This window comes from Schistocerca americana, chromosome X (genome assembly GCF_021461395.2).
Source record: "Schistocerca americana isolate TAMUIC-IGC-003095 chromosome X, iqSchAmer2.1, whole genome shotgun sequence".
NCBI lineage: Eukaryota > Metazoa > Arthropoda > Insecta > Orthoptera > Acrididae > Schistocerca > Schistocerca americana.
The window spans coordinates 911,474,327-911,496,327 of record NC_060130.1 but is presented as its reverse complement, the minus strand read 5'-3'; the positions used below and the strand labels follow the sequence as shown (position 1 = coordinate 911,496,327).

General features: G+C 36.8%; 1 protein-coding gene across 2 annotated transcripts in view; it reads left to right on the top strand.

Moving 5' to 3' along the window:
- The window catches only part of LOC124554678, a 234,004-nt gene extending 212,287 nt beyond the window's left edge, over window positions 1–21,717 (top strand). For both annotated transcript variants that reach the window (XM_047128296.1, XM_047128295.1), the window contains exon 7: window positions 13,037–21,717. In XM_047128296.1, the coding sequence (XP_046984252.1) occupies window positions 13,037–14,947 (1,911 nt within the window). In that variant the 3' untranslated portion in view covers window positions 14,948–21,717. The remainder of the gene's footprint in view (window positions 1–13,036) is intronic.
- The last annotated feature ends 284 nt before the right edge of the window (window positions 21,718–22,001 follow it).

Below are 22,001 nucleotides of genomic sequence, written 5' to 3'. Positions count from 1 at the left end.
CATAACATCAGGCACAGAAAGCTGGTTAAGACTGAAGTTAATAGTAGTGAGATCTTTGGAGAAAATTTAAGTGTATATTGAAAGGACAGGGAAGTGGGAAATTGAGGTAGTGTATTTGTCGCATTAGACAAGAAACTTGAATCGTCCCAGATAGAAGTTGAAACTGCATGTGAGATTGTTTGGGCGAGGGTGGCAAAATGTTATAATAGTGTCCTTCTATTACCAGATTCTCCTCCTGATGTAATAAAAAACTTTATAGAAAACCTCAGTTCGCTTGTAAGTAAGTTCTTTATTGATACTGTAATCATTGGAGGAGACTTTAATCGTCCAACAATCAATTGGGATAGTTACAGTTTTGTTAGTGGTGGATGTGACATGACATTCTGAGAAACATTACTAAATGCCTTCTCCGAAAACCATCTAGAATAGATAGTGCAGAACCCAACTCATGATGGAAATACATTAAGTGTAGTGGCAACAGACAGACATCGCCTCCGTGAGGAAGTCCACATTGAAACTGGTATCAGTGACCATAATGCAGTTATAGCAATAATAAATACCAAAACACAAAGAGCAACTAAAAAAAGAAGAAAGATTCATATTTCAGCTAACTAGACAGAGAAACAACAGTGTCATACCTCAGCGAGGAAACTGAAACTCTTAGCTCAGGACAGAAGCATGTGGAAGAACTATGGCTCAAATTTAAAAGAATAGTTGACCTTGCACTGGACAGATATGTACCAAGAGGGGCAGTTCGTAATGGGAGACATCTTCCATGGTATATAGTCACTGTAAAGAATCTTCTAAAGAAAGAGAGACTACGGCATGATAGGTATAAAACAAAGCTTAGAGCTATAGATGGAGAGATACTGAATGAAATGAATTTTGAAGTCAAGAGAGCAATGCAGGAAGCCTTCAGTGACTACTGTAGCAGAATATTGTCAAATGATCTTTCACAAAACCCAAAGAAATTCTGGTCATACATAAAGGCTATTATTGGCACCAAAGTTTGTGTCCAGTCCTTGGTGACTAAGACTGGAACTAAAGCTGATAGTAGCAAAGCTAAAGCAGAAATGCTCAACTCTGTTTTCAAATGTTCCTTTACAAAGGAAAAACCAGGAATATTGCCCCAAATTAATTCTCATACCACTGAAAAGATAAGTGACATTGATATTAGTCTCAGTGGTGTTGAGAAACAGCTGAAATTGTTAAAACTGAACAAAGCCCCAGGGTCCAATGGAATCCATATCAGATTTTCGTATCCAGCTAGCCCCTCTGTTAATTATAATCTATTGTAGATCCCTCAGATAAAAAACCATGCCAAGTAGCTGGAAGAAAGCACAGGCCACACTTGTCTATGAGAAGGGTAGCAGAGAAGTAATCCACCAAACTACCATCAAATATCTCTGACATTCAATTGTTGTAGAATCTCAGAACACATTCTGAGCTCAAACATAATGTGGTATCTCAAACAAGATTTCAAAAACATGGATGATGTGAAACAAAACTCGCGCACACAAATTTGAGTTTTGTGGAGGTCCTGCAGCACTATGACCAGCCCTGGGTAAACATTGCTGTGAGCTTTGTGAATACAGAGTTGAGCAGGCTGCTGCTGACTGAAACAAAACCTCATATGAGTGCAGTGCCAGTTGCTACAATTGCGAGATGGGAATATACTCATACTAAACATGGCCTACAGCTGAGTAGGAGAGGGAAAAACAGATTGGCTAAGCTTCTTGCAGATAACATATGGGGGGAGGGGGCCACCATCACACATCGTAAGATCCCCATCGTTACTGTTGTCAGAGGAGCATCTTTTTCAGGTTATAATCAGGATTCAGGCAACCTCCTTTGAAAGAAGTGAAAATAGTAGAACAACTCAACACGATTCTTAATGATGCACGGAAAAGTAAAGTTAGCTTATTTCATCAAAATATTAGAGAACTGAGTAATAAGGTAAAAGAGCTTCCTGTATGTTTGCTAAACAATTAAAACAAAAACTTTGAAAATCTGCAATATTAGGAACATAGTTTGCTTGTCCATTTGAAAGTGTTAACAAATAACTTTAAGATATTTTAGCATACTAGATACTGAATAGTTCCTTGCAGTTTTTTGAGTTGATATGTATGTTAGAACCAGCAAATTGATGTATGCAGATACAACCTGTGTGTTGTCACATATTTTACTTTTGCCACCAAGTCACATGAGCTGTAGAGACTGTCATGCCTTACACCACATCTGGCAAAATTGCCCCTTGACCACCTAAACTGTCAATACCAATCATTTGTATCACAAACTATACTCTTACTGTTGGGGTCTGCCAAGTGGGATATGTTCTTTTGGGCTTTCTGCATTTTCATCTGTATTATGCTAGGCACCATACATGACTGTACCAGAATTATACCCCTCTCCCCCTTTTCTGTTCCATTTGTGGATGGTATGTTTCCATTTGCAGTTGGTATGTGAGTAGGAAGACTGTTAGTAGCCCTCCACATACACTCAAATCCTTCTAATTTTCTCCCGTGGTCAGGAAGTTCTTGAAACGTTTTTAGGGGTAGAGTCTCTGCAGTGCACACTGTTATTTATTTCAGAAATTTTCATTGGAAAGTGTTGAGAATTTCTGTGACAGTATCATGAACATTAAACAAACTCACAACAGTCATGTAGATCTTCTTTGAATCTTTTCTAGCTCTTCCTTTGACACTAAGGTGTCTCATGCCAATGAACAGTACATAAGAATTGCTCAAACGAGGGTTTAATGAATTGCACCTCTGCAAAATTCTGCCACGAAATTTCAGTGTGTGATCTGTCTGCCTCATGGTTAGATTTGTATGGTTGTTTCACCTTAAATTGCCCAGACGGATACTCCCATATACTTGATAGTTGTGACTGATTCCTGTGATGATTGTCAGTGATATAGTTTTTCATATATTTACACACATTACATTATAAATGTTTGAATGTTGAGGCACAGAAAGAGGAGCCAGACCTTGCAACCTACCCTTCCCCCCCCCCCCCCCCCCCCCCACCCCACCCCCCACCCCCCCTATGAACTTTAACATATTAATCAATGGGGAACTTGAACAGCAGCTTCTGTGAATAGGTGTAGACCACTACACTTCCATTAAAAAATTGTGGTCAGATTTCATGATGCGGGATCCATTTTGGACCAGGTGGAATCATTAGACTAATAAAAAATGAGGAAATTTTATTCATACATTTCAGGCTGCACTGTACTAGACTTTGATGACACATTTGATCATTGGCACAGACTGTATACTGTGTTGTATGTATTTATTAATTTACTTTTTTCTGTGTTTTCTCACAAAAATATCATCTCTACTCCCTCTCTGCCACTTGTTTCTTGAAGACTCCTCATGTTCTTCCTGTCATGGTAAACCTTCAAGGGTGTCTAATGGCATTCACCATATAAGCAGTTATGTTCTCTGATGTAATTTTTGTTAGGTAATATTTCATATGTACAGACACTTAGTTTAGTAAAATTGTATTAATATTTATGGTACCTTAATTTGTTATGCTCTCTAATTGACATCTGATAATAATTGTGTATTCATCTGAAAATTTCAGTAATCACATAGAAAGAAATGGCCCTGTCTCATTGCTAGAGAGAGGGAAAGAGAGAGATACGCCAGCAATAATGATTTAACACTTGTGATTGTTTTTTCATCTTCATATTCCCCTAAAAAAGGGTAATATATGAGGGGTAAAAACCACAAGAAAACCTTTAGTCTCCACCAAAGGCACATATGCTACTAACTTTTTTCTTTGTTCACAATAAAAAATATTTCATTTAAAGTAACAGTGTGTAAATTTCGAATTGGCTGTCATATCTCACCACAAAGTGAAATGTATCCTAAGAAGTGCACTGTTGACTATGATATGAATGCAGGTCATTTACCATATGGCCACCGCCAATATCAGCAGGGGATCTTCCCCCAGAGTATATCTACAATGGATGAAAATCACTAAGTCTTTGATTTTTTGGTAACTATTTGGTTGCAACTTGATATATGTAAATAAAATTTCCTTATTTTTGAGGAGCCTGATGGCTCCACTTGGTCCAAAATGGAAGCATTGAGACCTCAATCCTTCCACAGGGGCTATTTTCAGCATTCTCAAATTAGTATAGCAGAGTGTATCAAAATCAGTTTGTTGTAGGGTCTGGCCTCTACTTGTCATATTCAAGTTTTCGCCAAGCGTTGCATGTCGTAACAATTTTTTATGTGACCTCCCTGTAATACAATTCATTTTTCTGTCTGTCAGACATTTTATATCACTGGCTAAGTGATCAAAAATCTTTGTTGGAGCATTGTGTATTCCTTTTTTTGCTAAAGACAACATAAATGTGGAGTAATGAATGTCATTTTTTCCTTCTGGTATTGTAATTATGTACCTCATTGTTCATTTTGAACTGTAGTGGATTATGTACTACAAACTTCATGAGGGAATAAATATACTGTGAAGCAGTATTCAGAATACCCAACTCCTTAAACAGATGTCTACAAGATGATTGTGGGTGACCACATGTTATTACGGCACATTTTTGCATAATGAAGTCTTTTGTTATTAAAGATAAGTTATCCCAGAACATTTTTCCATATGACATTATTGAATGAAAATATTCAAAATATGCCAACTTACTGATTTGTCCCCTTCCAAGATTTGCAATGATTCTAAGTGTGGATGTGGCTGAACTGAGTTGTTTTAGGAGTTCCAAAATGCGCTTTTTTTCCAATTTAAATTCGCATCAATATGGACTCCTAAGAATTTTGAATTTTCCACCCTATTTATTATTTCCTCACCATATGTTACACTTACCATTGGTGTAGTACCCCTAGATCTGCAGAACTGAATCCGCAAAAAGAACTAATTCTGTTTGTTGTATATTAGACAGAAGATTATTTATATATATGAAGAACAATAGTGGACCTAAACGTGAGCCTTGGGGAACCTCATACATGATTTCTCCGAGTCAGAATTATGTCCCGTGACTAGATTGGTTGAATTTCTAAGTATACGTTTCTGCATTCTGTTGATTTGATATGACACTATCTGTTGGTTGTCTATACTAACAATCTCATAAAACTTCCATTTATTTAAAATAATGTTTTGAACACCTCGGAGGCTTTGAACTGTTTTCCATGAGGTTTTTTATAGATGTTGTAAAAAGCAGCAGCCCCATCACACTTCTTGTGCTACACAGGATACTTAGCTTCATGTGTGGAAATAGCTCCCCATAAGAACAATATGCTAGGCTTTATTAGTCAGGAAGACTTCAGTCCACTTTTCCACTATCCCATAGGCATATATTTTATTTATCAGGTGACAGTGCGGAAGTATGAGCTGTGGCAACATCCTGGGCTCCACTGTGTACAGCCTTCTGGATCTTGTGGACAGACAGACCAATCCAGATTCCATATTACTTGAGCTTGTAGAATCCATGTTAAGCTTACAGAGAAGTTTTATTTTGGGTGAATAAAAAATCATGATACATAACCAGAAAGTATATCCGCTGATTCTACAGCAAATTTTCAGCAGTTAGATAAATCTATAGGTCTGTGCATACACTATTTATTCAAAAGACACTGCTGTGTAATGCCGTATTGACCATTAGTTATCACGAGGGGCAGACCTGTCAGTGTGAAAGGAGGTAAGGAGTATTGTCGTCAGTGGAGTAACAGTAACAGCAGAATGGGTGAGTCAGGAGAGCTCAGTGACTTTGAACGTAAAACTAATCATTGGACATCATCTGAGTAACAGATCCATTAGGAACATTTCAGCCCTTCCAAAAAGCTACCCACACCAGCTGTTGATGATGTGACTGTGAAGTGGAAACACGAAGGAATAACCACAGCTAAACTGAGATCAGGCAGGCTTCATGTACTGACAGACAGGGACCATCAAGCACTGGAGAGCTTGGTTTAAAAATTCACACACAATCAGCAGAAAGAATCACTTGTGAATTCCAAATTGCTACCATCAGTCCAGCTGGCACAATGACTGTCTGTAGGGAGTTAAAAACAATGAGTACAATGGTTGAGCAGCTCCTCATAAACCACATGTCTGTAGTCAGTGCTAAGCAATGCTAGAGGTGATGTAAAACGTGATGCCACTGGGCAGTGGATGACTTGAAGCAAGTGATTTGGAGTGATGAATCACGCTATTCCCTTTGGCAGTCCGATGGTAGCATTTGGGTTTGGCAAATGCCTGGAGAACATTACCTGCTGTCATATGTTGTGCCTACAGTGAAGTATGGAGGACATGATGGTATGGTATAGGGGTGTTTGTCATGGTTAGGGTGCAGCTCCCTCATCACACTTAAAAAAACTACTTGTGAGGAAACAGTCATGATTGCAAAATACCATTTATTTAAAATAATTGCTTTCGGCCATCTTGAGAGTGATTGCACCATCTGCTGGAACTGGTGATGTGTTGAGCAGCTGCCTGTTGTCAAGAGCAGAGCACTTATTGTGCAGATGCTCAACATGTCACCAGTTTCAGCAAATGGTGCAGTCAATCTGGAAGTGGCCTACTGTATGTGCCGATACCGGTCATTTTAAATGATATTTTGTGATCGTGACTGTTTCTTCATAAGTAATTATCACAAGTAAGATCACTGATGTTCCCAACCATGTTGGTTAAAAACTTTTAAAAAACGCTAAATGGAGGGGAATTTTACAGCATTGTATACTGTGTACAGTAGAGGAACAGTCTGGAGATAATGATTGTTTGTATCAGCATGTCAATGCACCCTATCATAAAGCAGCATTTGCATGGTAATGGTTTGTGAACAATAACATACCTAAAAATGAACTGGCCTGCCCAGAGTCCTGACCTTAATCCTTTTTAACACCTTTGGGATGAAGTAGAACATCAACTTCGCTCTAGGTCCCAGCGTCCAGTGCCACTACCTTTTCTGGTTTCAGCTCTTCAGAAAGAATGGGCTGCCATTCCTCTACCAAAATTCAGACACCTCATTGAAAGTGTCCCCAGTAGCATACAGGCTGTCATCAAGACAAAGAGAGGACACACTCCAAATTAGCCCTTAACTCATGACGTGTGGTCTCTCAGACTGCGGAAAAATTTTCTAACTCACTTTCCATGGTCAGTTCTGGCAGAATGCCCTTCTGTAATCACGAATTCTACAAGATTTTCTTGTTCATTGCACTGTCACTTTCTAGTTTGTTTGGACATACGTTGTAGTCTCCTAGACCATGCCTTGTCAATCTACATACCATTTTTCTTTAGTATAGTACAAAATGTGTTCACAGGAACCTGTCAGTTTTAACAGTCCTAGCTTTGATGAAATTGCTAGTCAATGGATGTAAGAAGATGTCAATGATATAGTTCAATGGATAGACAAAAAAGACCATGCTTTTACAGTAACTTGTGATCACAGTTCTGCTAGCAGTGGATCATTCAGTGCCAAAGGATGTTTGTATTTGGGTGAAAGAACATCTGTGAGAAGCAGACATGAAAGAAATACTAAGGAAGAAAAATTAGGGTTTAAAGCCCCATTGACGCTGAGGTCATTTGACCTGGGACACCAGTTCGAATTGGGGAAGGAAATCTGTGTCCTTTTCAAAGGAACATCTCGGCATTTGCTGTAAGTCTTAGGGAACTAATGCAAAACCTGAAACTAGGTGGTTGAATGGGGACTTGAACCACCATCCTGCTGAATGTGCTTTGTCACAGCCCTACCACACGCAGTACATGAAATAGAAGTGAGTGTGATGAAAAGTAAGTGTATTGGTAATGATGTCAAATCATGGAAATTGTTGGTCCATTTTTCTTAGATGCCAGGGTAACCAGTGAATGGTACTTTAGCCATGCTGTGAAACCAGTTTAGTATGGGACATGTCCACACTCTGACAGTATTATTGTGTGCTTAATTGTCTGTGCTGTAGATGCATTCATGTAACACTGAACATCTTTCCATAACATCATGAAGGTAGCCCAAGCCAGACATGACCAAATTGTTTCTTTCTCTGTGGTTTCTACAAATAACGGATGTGCCACAGGAATCCCAAAAGTGCACTACAACACAACACTATCTTTGTGAAGTTACACATTCTCTAAAGATTTCTCTTGAACTATGGTAATGATGGAAGCTACTTTATCTCTAGTAATGATGATACTTAAATGTCTTGGGGAAAATTTAATTATAAGATCTATAAGATTACCTATGGTACAGGGCTTCCCCATTACATCCAACACTGGGATGCTATTCCAATACTAGAGAGCCCTGGCAGTAGTGACAATGTAGGGGGAAAATAAGCTGAAGATATGAATTGAAGTTTGTGTTGGGGAGGGCATTTGACTTGGGTAGTTCATGCAGCAATGTTGACCATACTGCTGTGGTGGTGTAATGGTTAGCATTTGTGCCTAGTAAGCAAGAAGACCAATGTTTGAGGCCTGACTGTGGCACAAATTTTAATTCATTTCTTCAGATTCCGTCAACATCATAGAGAATGATTGTAAATAATTATCGTTATTGTAGATAATGATGAGACCTAAATGTCTTGAGGAAAATTTAATTATAGTATCTGTTTGTCGTGGAGTGTTATCATAAGTGTATTGGTACAACTTCAAAAACTTTGATGTAAAAGAATGTGTGGAAAATGTTATGCATTACGGATACTTGCTTGTTGCAGTTATTACTTTTATATGGATTCTGTAAAGATGTTGTTTCAAACAGATGTGTGATAAAATACATAGAATGACATTATATGTTCCCTGTGTACGTGAAACACCAAATAACAGAAAGACAGATGATCAAAAGGTGGATGTGGTTTTACAAAAATTTTGTACATATATATTTGACCCAGTAAAGTTACTGAAAAGTGAAAAATATAGAATGTCATTTTAAAAAATGGCAACCAAGTATTTATTTGGTCAGTACTCAACCCATCATTTTGAATAAAACTAAACCCCTCTGAGCAAGAAATCTGATGAGCATGCCACAAGGCGAAATGTGCACAGAGATGTGCAGAAGAGCACTGGATGAACCAGAAACAAGGGAGCCACCTGATAAATGGAAAGGTCCTATTTGTAAAGAGAATGTAAAGAGGGAGTTGACAAAAAAAGAATGAGTGATGGTAGTCAGTGACAGAAAAATGTGGAAAAGACATATTGAATAAGCATAAGGTCAAGTGGTTCAAAGTGGACAATGATAGAGAATGGTTTTTAAATATACCTTATTAGTTTTAACTACATATATCTTACAACATTTTACTACAAGTACTGACAGCTGCACTGTCCAAACGGACACCAGATGGCTAAATACCCAAGAACATTTTAAGATTTCTTCTTGTCATCCAAAAATTCATAAGGCACACTTCTTGTGAGCATGAATATGTGAATTTTATAATTATTTTTGCAAATACTTATCATGTCTTCTGTATTTTTCATATACAAATTTATGGGAAACCACCTGAAACCAACAAAGCTGTTACCAGCATGCCAAATGTGATCATTTCTAAGTAATTTTTTGAGCCATGTCCAAGTACTTAGTAAGTTGTTTAGTTGGCTATTCAAATAACTTATAAGTGTGCAGCTGAGTAATGCCATCAACAACTACTAGTATTTTGACAGTTGAACAGTTTGTCATTTTCAAGGTACAAATCTAAACCCTTGATGCATAGAGTTGTAGTGACACTGAAACCAAAAAAGTGGCTGAAGAACAACAGAGTACACACAGTCAACAATTAACATCACTACACAGCCAAAGATGACCAACATCAGACATTAATGATAGTGAAACATTAACTGACAACAGGTAAGCAAGTACCACTAATTCTGTCCATGTTCTGCTAAACTGAGGAGAGAGCAGATTTCCAAGCATAATTAGGCATAAGCTTCCACTCTGTTTATACAGTCACAGTGATCTGTTGGTGCATTTGTACCTGGAAAATGAGAGGGTGTTCACCTATCTAAATATCTGCAGTTCTCAGGGATGTTACCTGTCTGCATTAACGTAAGATATACAAACATCTAATATGCTGGGAGAAGCTCAAGTCTCATGTATTATTATCGAAGAAATCTGTGTAGCATACTTTGTGTTGATTTTCCGCATAAATGCATAAGCATACACAGCCGCAGCACACTGATATCACATGGTATATATCATTCTGTATTAGAAAGCAGTTCTTGAGTCAAGGCTTTAGAAAGAAATTGTTGCTCATTTCAGAATTGCATATGAAAGTGGAGTTTGTTTTTGAGAGTGATTGACATCTGCCAGTCACTGTACCAACCTTGATCCTCTGCAGATATTCCTGCATTTCACTACTGTATTCTGACATTGTCACCTCCCTATAGAAAATTGCATGGTGCATGATTTCTGTTTGACAAAGATGGTGTATCCACAGCTTTTGTCACATGCTGGTGACAAATAGACATGAATTTTTCATCTCGGTTGGTGTAGAACAGGGAATTGGCGATAATAAAACTGTTAGAACACCTCTGAATATGGTTGCAAATAAGAATACAAAGACAGGTAGGAAGATATTTCTCTTTTGCAAGAGTGACAAGAAACAGATTTTAGATCACCGTATAGGTCAACATGAAAATTTCATCTCCAGCACTGTCAGTGTTGAATGCCAGTGGACAAAGTTCAATATGCTTTAGATTGGTATGTGCCACCCAAAGTTGTGAGGCATGGAAAAGACCCTCCGTGATTCGACCATCATGTTAAGAAACCTGCTATGAAAGTTAAGACAGCTGCGCTGCAAATCAAAAGTAGCTGAAGCCTCACAGATGAACAAAAACTAAACAAAGCCAAAATTAGCATGAAGAGGGCCATATGTGAAACATTCAACAAACTCAAAAGTAAATTCTGTTCACTGACTTTATAGAAAATCCTTATAAGTTTTGGTCATATGCTAAATCATTAAACAGATCAAAGCCATATGTGCAGACATTCTGTGACTGTAGTGCCACTGAAATGGAGGATGACACAGAAAATACCAAAATATTAAATGCATTTTTCTAAAACTGTATCCACCTCTAAATTGTCACACGAATGACAAAAGGCAGACGTCAAAATAAGTGACCATCAGATATAAAAGCAACTGAAATCGCACACAGAGGAAAGGTCGCTGGACTGGGTTGCCAATTTAATTCTGCATAGAGTATGCAGGAGAACTTTCCCGTCTTCTAGCCAGTGTGTGTTGTAGGTCTCTGGGGGAGTGAATCATTTTTAATGACTGGAGAAAAGGACAGATTATTTCGGTTTTCAAAAAAGGGTCATTGAACAGATGCACAAAACTATAAGCTTATATCTCTGATGTTGATCTGTTGTAGAATTTTGGAACATGTTTTATGCTCGTGTATTATGTTATTTCTGGAGACCGAAAATCACCTACAGGAGAATAAATACTAGTACTGAAAACAGTGGATATGTGAAATCCAGTCCACATCAAAACCAGAAAGCATTAAATACAGGCAGCTAGTTAGATGCTGTGTTCCTTGACTTCTGAAGGACATTCAGCGCAGTTCCCCACTGCCGCATAAATGAACAAAATATGAGTGTACAGAGTATCAGATCAGCTGTGTGACTGCATTGAAGAGTTTCTAGTGAACAGAACACTGCATGTCATTCTCAGTAGAGAGAAGTCATGAGACATGAAAATAACTTTTGGTGTGCCCCAAAGGAATGTTTCAAAATATAATTATATAAATTACATAGTAGCTAACATTGAAAGTTCCATGAGACTTTTCGTGGATGATGCTGTTGTATACAAAGAAGTCACAATGCTAGAAAATTGTAGCAAGATGCAGGAAGCCCTGTAGAGGATCAATATTTGGTGCAGGGATTGACACTTAGCCATCAGTATAAACAAATGTAACATACTAAGCATAAATAGCCAGAAAGACTCATTATTGTTTGGATAAATAGCCAGAAAGACTCATTATTGTTTGGATAAATAGCCAGAAAGACTCATTGTTTGGTTACATGATAGTAGAATAATCACTGGAAGCAGTTGCATTCATAAAGTATGTAGGAGTGTGCGTATGGAGTGATTTAAAGTAGAATAACTACATAAAACTAATCACAGGTGAGGCAGATGCCAGATTGAGATTCATCTGAAGAACCCACAGGAAATGTAATCCGCCCACAGAGCGTATGAAACTTTCATTTGACCAATACCTGAATAGTGCTCATCAGTCTGGGATCTGTACTGAATAGGATTGACAGAGTTAATAGTGAGGATCCAAAGAAGAGCAGCATATTTAATTATGGGTTCATTTAGTAAGCACAAAAATATCACAAAGATACTCAATGCAGAGATGCTGAGTGCAGTGGCAGATGCGGGAAGAGAAGCATTCTGTATCACAGTATTGTTTACTGTTGAAATGTTTAGAGCATATGTTCCTAAAAGAGTCAGGCTCCTCATATGTATCACTCATGAAAAGACCATGAAGGTAAAATTAGAGAGATCTGAGCCCACTCAGAGGTTTACTAGCAGTCATTGTTTCGGTAAACCAGACATGACTGGAACAGGAAAAGGGGAAATGACATTGATACACAATGTGCAGTCCACCACACACCATAAGGGAACTAGTGGGATATAGATGTAGATGAAATAAACTTGAGAATGAGTCATGCTGAAAACTAGTAGTGTTTAATAAAGTACAGTTTTAAAATACATCCTGGTGGAACTTACTTCAAATTCTTTCAGCGTCATTTTCATTGTAAAGAAGAGAAAGTGTGCCATTCTTGCAGTAAAAGCAGCTGTGCTGATTTAAGTACACCAGCTGACCAAAGTCTGGAAAAATCAGTTGCACAATATTGTTTCTGCACTGACAATATGAACTTGGTAGTTGTAAATGGTTTGAAGCTTTAAAAGTTTATTTTTGATTTTAATGCTTTGATTGCCTTCAACTGTAATTAGTAACTAAAGATTTTGGGTGAATCTGCTACAGCACTGATAACAATTATGGTAGTCCGAACACAGTATTTCTGGGCTTATGGATAGTTCTCACATTAATATACTTTGTTTTTTACTTGTTTCAGTATATGTGGGTGATGCCATCATCAAGTGCCAGATGTGCACAGCTTCCTCGTGCTGCTGATAAGGTTCCTTTTTATGCTGCTCTCAAGAAATTCAGAGATTATCTCAATGGAATAATTACAGACCTTGATGAAACAGAGGTAGTTTTCACAGACTCTAAGCTGAAGAACTACTTTGAACCGGAACTGAAAGATGAGCCTAAGGATGAGCACAGTTTCTATGGTTATGGACGAATTCCTGCCAATGATGAGCTGACTGATCTGAGTAATGCAGTCATGAAAAAAGAAGATCAGCCACCAGCTAAGAAGAAGAGAGGAAGGCCAAAGAAGATTAAATCAGATTGTGTTGAAGTAAAAAAACCTAGTGCCGAAGCACCGAAGAAAGAGCCTAACAATGTTTGTGAAGTGCCAAAGAAGAAAAGGGGCAGGCCAAAAAAAATTAAAACAGAGGATGTAATTCCAAATACTAATGGCCTTATTGACCATACAAATTCATCAACAACAGTTTCTAATAATTGTTTCTCTCCCCCTATTCAGTCACCATCTAGCTATGGACAACAGAATTTCTCACCTTCATATGGAGGACACTCTCATTCGTACTCCCAACACCCTTCGCAATCACCATCAGAAATTCCTAATTATCATCACTCACCTGTTCCATCACAGCAGCATTATACACAGTCCCCTCAGCCACCGTCACAGTCCTTCACTCACTCTGATCTTTCATCTGAAATCAGTGCAGCAATTTCGTCTGAACATAATCTAGGATCTCCATCACCAACTTCTCCAAGTCTGGCACCTCCTGACTTTGAACCTCCAAGTAGCATGCCAGAGGAAACAAATGATGGGCAGCAAAGTGCGGCTAGAACATCAAAGGAAGAGGTAATGGGAGAAAATAACCAAAATCCCACTGAGTGTCGGTTTTCAAGTCCTGCACCTCCCAATGATTCCAATAATCTAGGTTACCCAAATTATGGAAATTTCCAGACAAGTCCAGATAACCATTCTGTTTTAGGTTATACAGGGACAGAATACAATTCAAAGAGAAATTTAAACCAGGATGTATCATCCAAAAGTTTATCAGGGCTTGAATCTTTGGTAGATCAAATTCCAAGTATTGCAGATGGTGAGGCCCCTCATAGTACAATTGGAAACGGTAATGTTGAAGAGCAGTTCAGCAATGGCCATATTCCTACCACTCAGTTTAATGACAACTCAGGGTACCTTGGAGGCTATTCAAGTGGTCAACAGTACAGTGCAGCGAACGGTCACAATTCTAATAATTATAGTCCACATTATACAAGCTCTGGTTCAAACTACTCTGTCAGCACATCAAACAGTTATAGTTTGCATCATAGTAATGGAAGCATGAACTTTTCTGTAACATCACTTGCAAACAGCAGTACAGCAGTGAATCATGAAGCAGGAGGACAAGTTTCTAGTTCATTCTCTGTCAGCAGCTTAGCTTCCAACTATGCACCAATGAACTCTAATGTTAATACGTACCCCAATCTAATTGGTGCACCACACCCAATGGCCAGTCATGTAGTGAGTAGTGCAAATGGAATGTTTGGCAATGGAATGAGTGGTGGAATAATGGAACGAGCATGTGGTATGGGCAGTTCGATGGGAACTCTGGGATCACCTGTGGGACTTCACAACCCCATGAGCATGGGAACACATTCTTTGCCATATCCATATGGTCAGTACTCTCATAGTGCTCCACCGTATGCTGGAGCATCTGGGGGTAGCTTTCAGTATCCTCCAGCTCACAGCTTGCATGTGCCAAGTCCAAATTATCCATACCCGTCCCCGTACTCAAACAGTACCTATCCTCAACCGAGCTACCTCCCAAATCACATGCTTGATCGATTAAAACAGGACAGAATGGATATTGGGTTTGGTAGTTTTTGATAGTTATGTTAATAATGAACAGTAAGAAGAGGACTTTTCAAGAAACAGTTGCAATCTAACAACAGTTATATGTGCATTTTGTATGTAGTGACAAAGAAGAGAATGATAAATTCAGTGATGTGTGCATGTAATCCAGTGTTTGTTGTATTCTAAAATTTATATTTAACTTTATGAAGATCTACTAATACATTGCAGTATGGATGCATAGCTTTTTTAATGTGATACTGTTAAAAATTACTATAACTTGTACAAAAATAACAGGTGTGTTGTTATTTGACTGCCTGTTTGTTTTTTGTTTTTGTTTAATCTTATGTTGTGTTTGAAAATAATCACAGGGTATATAATGCCAAAACTCGTCAATGTGCTAGAGACATGGTTTTGTATCTTATGGGAGCTTCTAAAGTCTCCACTGTAAATTTCATGACAGGCTTCAGTACTGTGATTTTTAAGATCTGCCACAAGGCTTTGTTCAGAAATATATGTTGATGGATCTCTATGTGCAGAATTTTTTGAGTTTTCATGGCAGCTGGCCTATAGTTGTATTACTGTTTCAATTTTTTCCTCTGTAATTCATGTGTGTGACTGAAATGTCTGTACACAACTTTGTACATTGAGTCTCTCTCTCTCTCTCTCTCTCTCTCTCTCTCTCTCTCTCTCTCTCTCTCTCTCTCTCTCTCTCTCTGTGTGTGTGTGTGTGTGTGTGTGTGTGTGTGTGTGTGTTTTGAATGCACATATGTGTGCTTGGAGGTGTGTGAGCATGCACATTCATGTGCACACATGCAAGTATGTCTGTCTGCCTGTTTTATGACTGTCCGTCTGTCTGTCTTCTCTCCAAATGTTAGATGTGATGCATGTATGACTGAATATTTTTCTAAGAATGAAAATACATGGGAGTGGTTAAACAAAAGCTTTTAGTAGAGTAGGTGAAGTTACCAGAATTGTACAAATACAGAAACTTGATTGTACTGTTTTATGTCAATGGTATGTAGTAAATTGAATGGATTACTGTTTTAAGACTGCAGCTGCAAATCAGCATTGACCATGATTTTATTAAGTTGGATGGTGTTCAGTCACTGAGGTCAACAGAATATGACATTTTCAGTTAGAATGTCTGGGATTCCTGCCTGTCATTAATAAAAGTTTTGAATTGTTGCTGTGACTATTTCTGTACAATAACCTTGTTTCATTGTTATGTAATTATTACCCTTTGTAGTTCCATATTGTGCTTTGGTTGTTGAGAGAAAATTATTGTAAAATTTATCCAAAATATATTGTAGGTAACTGAAAATAATACAGAAATCTCTTTGGGAATCAGAATAAGAAAACTTATTAATACCTACCTCTGCCGGTCCCATGTGATTGGAATAGCAGTTCATTCTATAGATGACAAGGATGAACTTCAGATGACAAGGATGAACTGAATAATTTCAATAAACTAATCAAATTCTATGATTTGTAACCTTGTGAACAGTTTTAAGAAAAACTGTATTGTACCTTGAAATTATGAAGTCTGTGGTTTCACCTGTATCTCAACTACGTACCATTTTAAAATTTTATAACTAACATTTTAAATGTGGAAGAAATAGAGTGACTTTCTGTTGTTTCAAATGCCTTTGATCACTTCCAATCTTGATGGCAGATAGTACTGAGCAAAGCAGTGAATCATTAACTTGTTTGCACAATGGATTCAGTTTCTGTTATACAGTCCTAAATAAAACATATTTATTCTTACGAACAAAATAGTTATTTGAAGTTTGGTTTGTGTAAGAGGAGCATTTGTCTTTATGAAGTGTGTGCGCTTAAGTAATAAGAAGAGAGATCTGTCAATGAATATGCTGAGACAGCAAGGACTTTTACACTTTTCATTGAAGAATATAACTTACACTGTACCAGGTTTTCATCCCCTGGAAATTCTTAGCTCATGAGAATATGTGTTGTACAAGAATAAAAGCGAATTGTTACTATTAACATAAATAATTCTTCCTATTTCTTTTAATGTCTTCCTCCTGTTGTTAGTTTTTAGTATCACTAGGTGCTAATGCGCACTCTTTTACGATTTTCTGATATTTGTTCCTATGGCTATATCAGTTATAGCTGTCACCATAACTGGAAAGATGTAAAGTGTTAGTATAACAGTGTAAATGGAAAAGTTTGTTAAACCTAAACATAACAATATAGCAATCAATGTTGTTATGATAATTGTGAGAAAAAAGTAACTTCCGAAATAATACAAACTTTTCAACAGAGGTGTAGTAAATTTATATTCTGTTCTGTATGTTATACATGTTTATCAGAAAGCCACCATATAAATGAAGAGGAGACTTAAGAGAGGAAGTTGCCTAGCATATAATACATGTCTGAAAATTTGTTTTCTGAAATATCTCATTTATTTCTCTTGACAGTTTATTTATTTATCTGTAATACTGCTTTAACAAGAGCAAGTATGTGTAACTCTGTGTTAAGTTTGTGTGTATATAGAGATTATACTGTAGACATACATCTGTGATACATATGTCAGATCTATGACACAAATATGTCAAGATTTTGTTATATGATAAACAGGATCACAAAGTTAATATGTGCCCCATGGGCTATTTCTGGTCACAAATTGAATGGCTGTGGTTATTATGTCTGTAGTAGCAATAGCTATTTCCCATAACTGACCACTGAAAATTGCCCCTTCTGCCCAACAGTCCTGCTTAGCATAAGCTGAATGTGAGAATGCCTCTGCTTATTGCTGCATTTTACTTCTTCACATATGTTTAGTTCTGTGATGGGAGTTTCTGCTCCAAATAGTGAAGGCAGTATTGTTCACTGTATAATGCAGCAATGATAGGTAGGCCATCTTTATTCATCACCAAGCTAGGAAATCAAGGAAAAAGATTAATCAAAATAAAAAAGTCAGAAACAAATATATGTATCAAAGCAAAGTGTAGGCAGGAATTGATGATTCAGTGTTGTAGTGATGCTCTAACAAATTAAACATTCCTTTTGTTACAGAGTGAAGGTGTGTGTGGGACTGTTGTGAAAAATGAGATTAAAGGATAAATCAGTGCAGAACTGAAGCAGTGAGAGAAATTGTCCCATGAGCCTGTATAATACAAATAATAATGTTGAATATGGTTTCTTGCTTTGCACATAACTGAACTTGCTTTTCTTTTTAATTTCAGCTTTTATTGCTAACCAGCTTCCCTGCACTCTGGACAAGTTGTAATGATACAGTTTTCTAATGTCTCCTGCCTCCATAACTTTTGTGAACAGTTTCATTTATAGGCAGCAGGCTTTAACTATAATCTATATTAACAGTCTTGTGAAATAATACCAGATTCTAACTGTTCCATCAGTATTGAATTCACCAGTGATTCAGTCCAAGTTCAGTGTTTTCAATGCTGAGGAATGTTATCAGCTATTGTCTTATTATAACAAAAAGTCTTGGCAATAATGTCTAATGATTTGGTGAATCCATAAAAACCCGTAATCTGGAAGCAGATTTGAACCCAGTTCTAAATGATTACCAAACAATTATTTTTCACTGTATTGCCCCATGTGCTTCCTTGGCAAGAAAACATTCAAGTGGATATGCCTGACAGTTAATAACTGTATCATATTTGCAGCTTTCTTGCTTTTTCTGCAGCTAGGAAGCAGTGCCTATTTTCTTGGCTTTTGCATTGTCAGGTGTGAATCTAACAAGAAGGTTCACAAATCTCATTACTTTCATTCTGGTTAAATTTGTTGAAAAGTATTGAATTAAACAATAAAAGTAACATCTTTGTACACCATGAGTTACAAGTTTAATATATCTTATTCTCTCTTAATCTGTACCACTATCACAAGCTACTCCTCCTCCTCCTCCTCCTCCTCCTCCTCCTCCTCCTCCTCCTTTAGGAGCATATTCTTGCTTTACATCAAGGTCTAACTCTGTTTGTAAGCTACTTCTATTCTTGTGGAGCCCACCTAAAGTAAACTTTATTTCTAAAATCATAGTATGAACAATGGAAGAATTCTTTGCCCTCTCTCCCCAATTGTGAATCATATAATGTGCACATCTGTGGCTGAAATTAAAATAGAATCTGAAAACATATGAAGCATTTCATATACAGACTGGAAAACTACTTAAAACCAACATCCATGTTGGTTGGCTTGCAGCTGCAGTTATTTGCCTGTACACACTGGACCCAATTCACTTTTGTAGGTGCCAAGTACTTATTTCAAATGATCAGCCTTCTGTTCCTTAAAGCAGTGGTTTTAGAAAAATTCATTTACTTCAGTAGTTAGTGTTTCTCTGCACTTTCAGAAATCTGTAAACTCCATATGCTGTTAACATTGTGTAGTGTAGAATCATGGATCCATTTTTCTGTGATTTGTTGATCAAATGGTGTTTGTTATATGCCCACACAAATAAGGAAATCAATAACAGACCACCTTGCACAAATATCTCCATATAGTAGCATATAAATTAACTTGATAGAGAGAATACATGTGAGCTCATCTCATAGTCATTGTGGGGTGTGTTACACAATTACAAAAGAAACTTTAATTACAAAGGTGCTTTATTATCCAGAGCATTTGTTTCCTGAAGGCTGAAGGTATAAATTTGATTGTTATACAAATTTTCTGTTTACTGAACGATTTCTATCCTACCTGCTTGATTTTACTGTTCATTTTTAGTCTGATACTTACTCTCAGTACCCTGTGTTGTAAATGTTTTGTTTGTTTATTTTTAACTATAATTTCAAGATTAAATATTATCAAGAAAAACAAAAGTTATGAACAATAGGAAAACAATTGTTTCAACCATATTTGTTGAAGGGAGGGCTAAAAATGCCACAAAAGTCTTTTCTTGTGTCGATCAAGAACAAAGGACACAAGCTTTGCAATTTTGCAGAAAATAGTTAGGAAGATATAGGTACATTACAGAGGGGAATAAATTACAGGACCCTAAGAGATGAGATACAAATTCCAGAGACAGCTCTGAACTTCTTTAACAATGTGCTTCTCCCAACTTGAACTTTTAAATCACTTAATCTTGTGGGATTTGTGTAACTATAAAAGAAAGAACATTTAGTTCAGATGACTCTGGCTCATAAATAAGTTTAAGAAAAATCAGCTCATTCTGTACATGTCATTGCTTGACTTTTAATGTGCTTCTCTCAACTCGAACCTGTAAATTACTTCATCTTGTGGGTTTTGTATAACTACAAAAGAAGAAACATTTAGTGCATATACCACCAGCTCTTTAATAATTATCAAAAATATAAGAACAGCCAACTAATTCTTTACATTTCAGAAATGGCATTTAATTTTAATATTTGTGTTAATACTCGCTCTAACAGATCAGTTCTCTCCCCTCTACTCTTATAAATTCCCAAAAAATCTAACAAAATATGGTTGTCAGCTGTTTTCTTGAAGTGTTGAATAATATATTGTGCAGAACACCTAAGAAACTATCAACAACTGTTAATTGCGCATCATGAGACTGAAAACTTCCATTGTTTTATACTCCCACATATTTCAGTTGTTCTTTTTTGTGTATTTGTTTGGCAGCACTGCACATCTGGTTTTACATTTATACAATTTATGTGTGTAGGAATGTGCTACTGTTGTTGGCTGGTAGTAAACTGAAATAAATGTGAAGGTTATTTGTCAAATATTTTTACTGTGCTCTTCAAATGTGTATTTATTTCTAATTATTTTACTTTCCTTAATGTGCAGCTATGTTTGACAAATTTATTCAGATTTAAATTTTCAGAGACAGAGGTCTCAATGATTTTTCAGTTTATGTAATAGTGCAGTGCCTAGCTCTTCTAATTGAAAATAAATTATTAATTGCTTCTTATATGTAACTGTATATGTTCAGTAAAAGGAACTTATTTTCAGCATTAAATAATGAGATGTGAGTATATTATAGATACTTATATGTCTGTTGTTTTATTGTTATATTGCACAAGATATTTCGGAGGTGTATATAGTATAATAGTCTCACTCATTGAGGCCTTTTTATTTCAATGATTCTGATGAAAACAATCTTCATCCTCTGTAAAAAAAAAAAAAAAAAGAAAAAAAAAGAAAAAAGTTTTTATATCATATTAATGAAAGAGCTTATTCAAGGTCCATAAGAAAGGAACAAAGGAATGTGTAGTTTGACAGTAAAATTTTAACACACAGCCCAGAAAAGTTTGAATGATACATGTGACTGCATTTTGCTTGTGTTTGTAGGTGATTGAATACATACTTTTGAGTTCATGCACAGTATTCCTTTCCATCTAGAGAAAAATTTGTGTTAACACCACTGGCCAAAACTGTAGTTCATTGATCTTTCATGGAACAAATTTGAATGTGTCTGAACTGAATCATTGAATTTTCCTAGACTTGAAAACTTCAGGAAAACAACTTACTGATGTGTTGGTGCATAAATTCTTCAGAGCTACTGTGATGTATTATGTCCATACCAGTCAACATTCTGGCCTCAAATGTGAAGAGTGTGTTGTATATCATATGCAACAACAGTGAAATTCAAGTGCATTATTATTCTTGTTCAGAGTGGTGTGTTGTAAGAGAGCTGTTTTACAGACCACAGAACTCTGCCAAATTTCATTAAGCTACCAGTGGTTGGCTTAATGTACAATATAGCAAAACACTTGGGCTGTGCACAAACTTAACAGAACTATGCCCCTGATGTAATACTGGTATGTGATCTTTTCACTGTCCAATGTGTAAGGGACAGTCTATAATATGCTATGTTTTCAAAAATAAAGAAGTAGTTTATATCACTCCTGCAGTTTTGGTGTTTCTCATTTGTGTCTTTCCAAACTTTTTAACGGTGCCTCAGTTTATTATGTCAATAACACATCCATTTCTTCAAGTGTATAAAGTTAAATTGTGTAAACTGATGATATGAGACTTGCGTCAAGAGTAATAGATGCTTGTATGGCACATAAAGAACACAAAACCAGTTACCTTCACTTGACAAAACTTACAGATCATTTCATTACACAGAGAATGCTTGTTTGTTGTGTTGCTCTTAGTAACAGTGAATTAATCAAAGGGGGCCAGA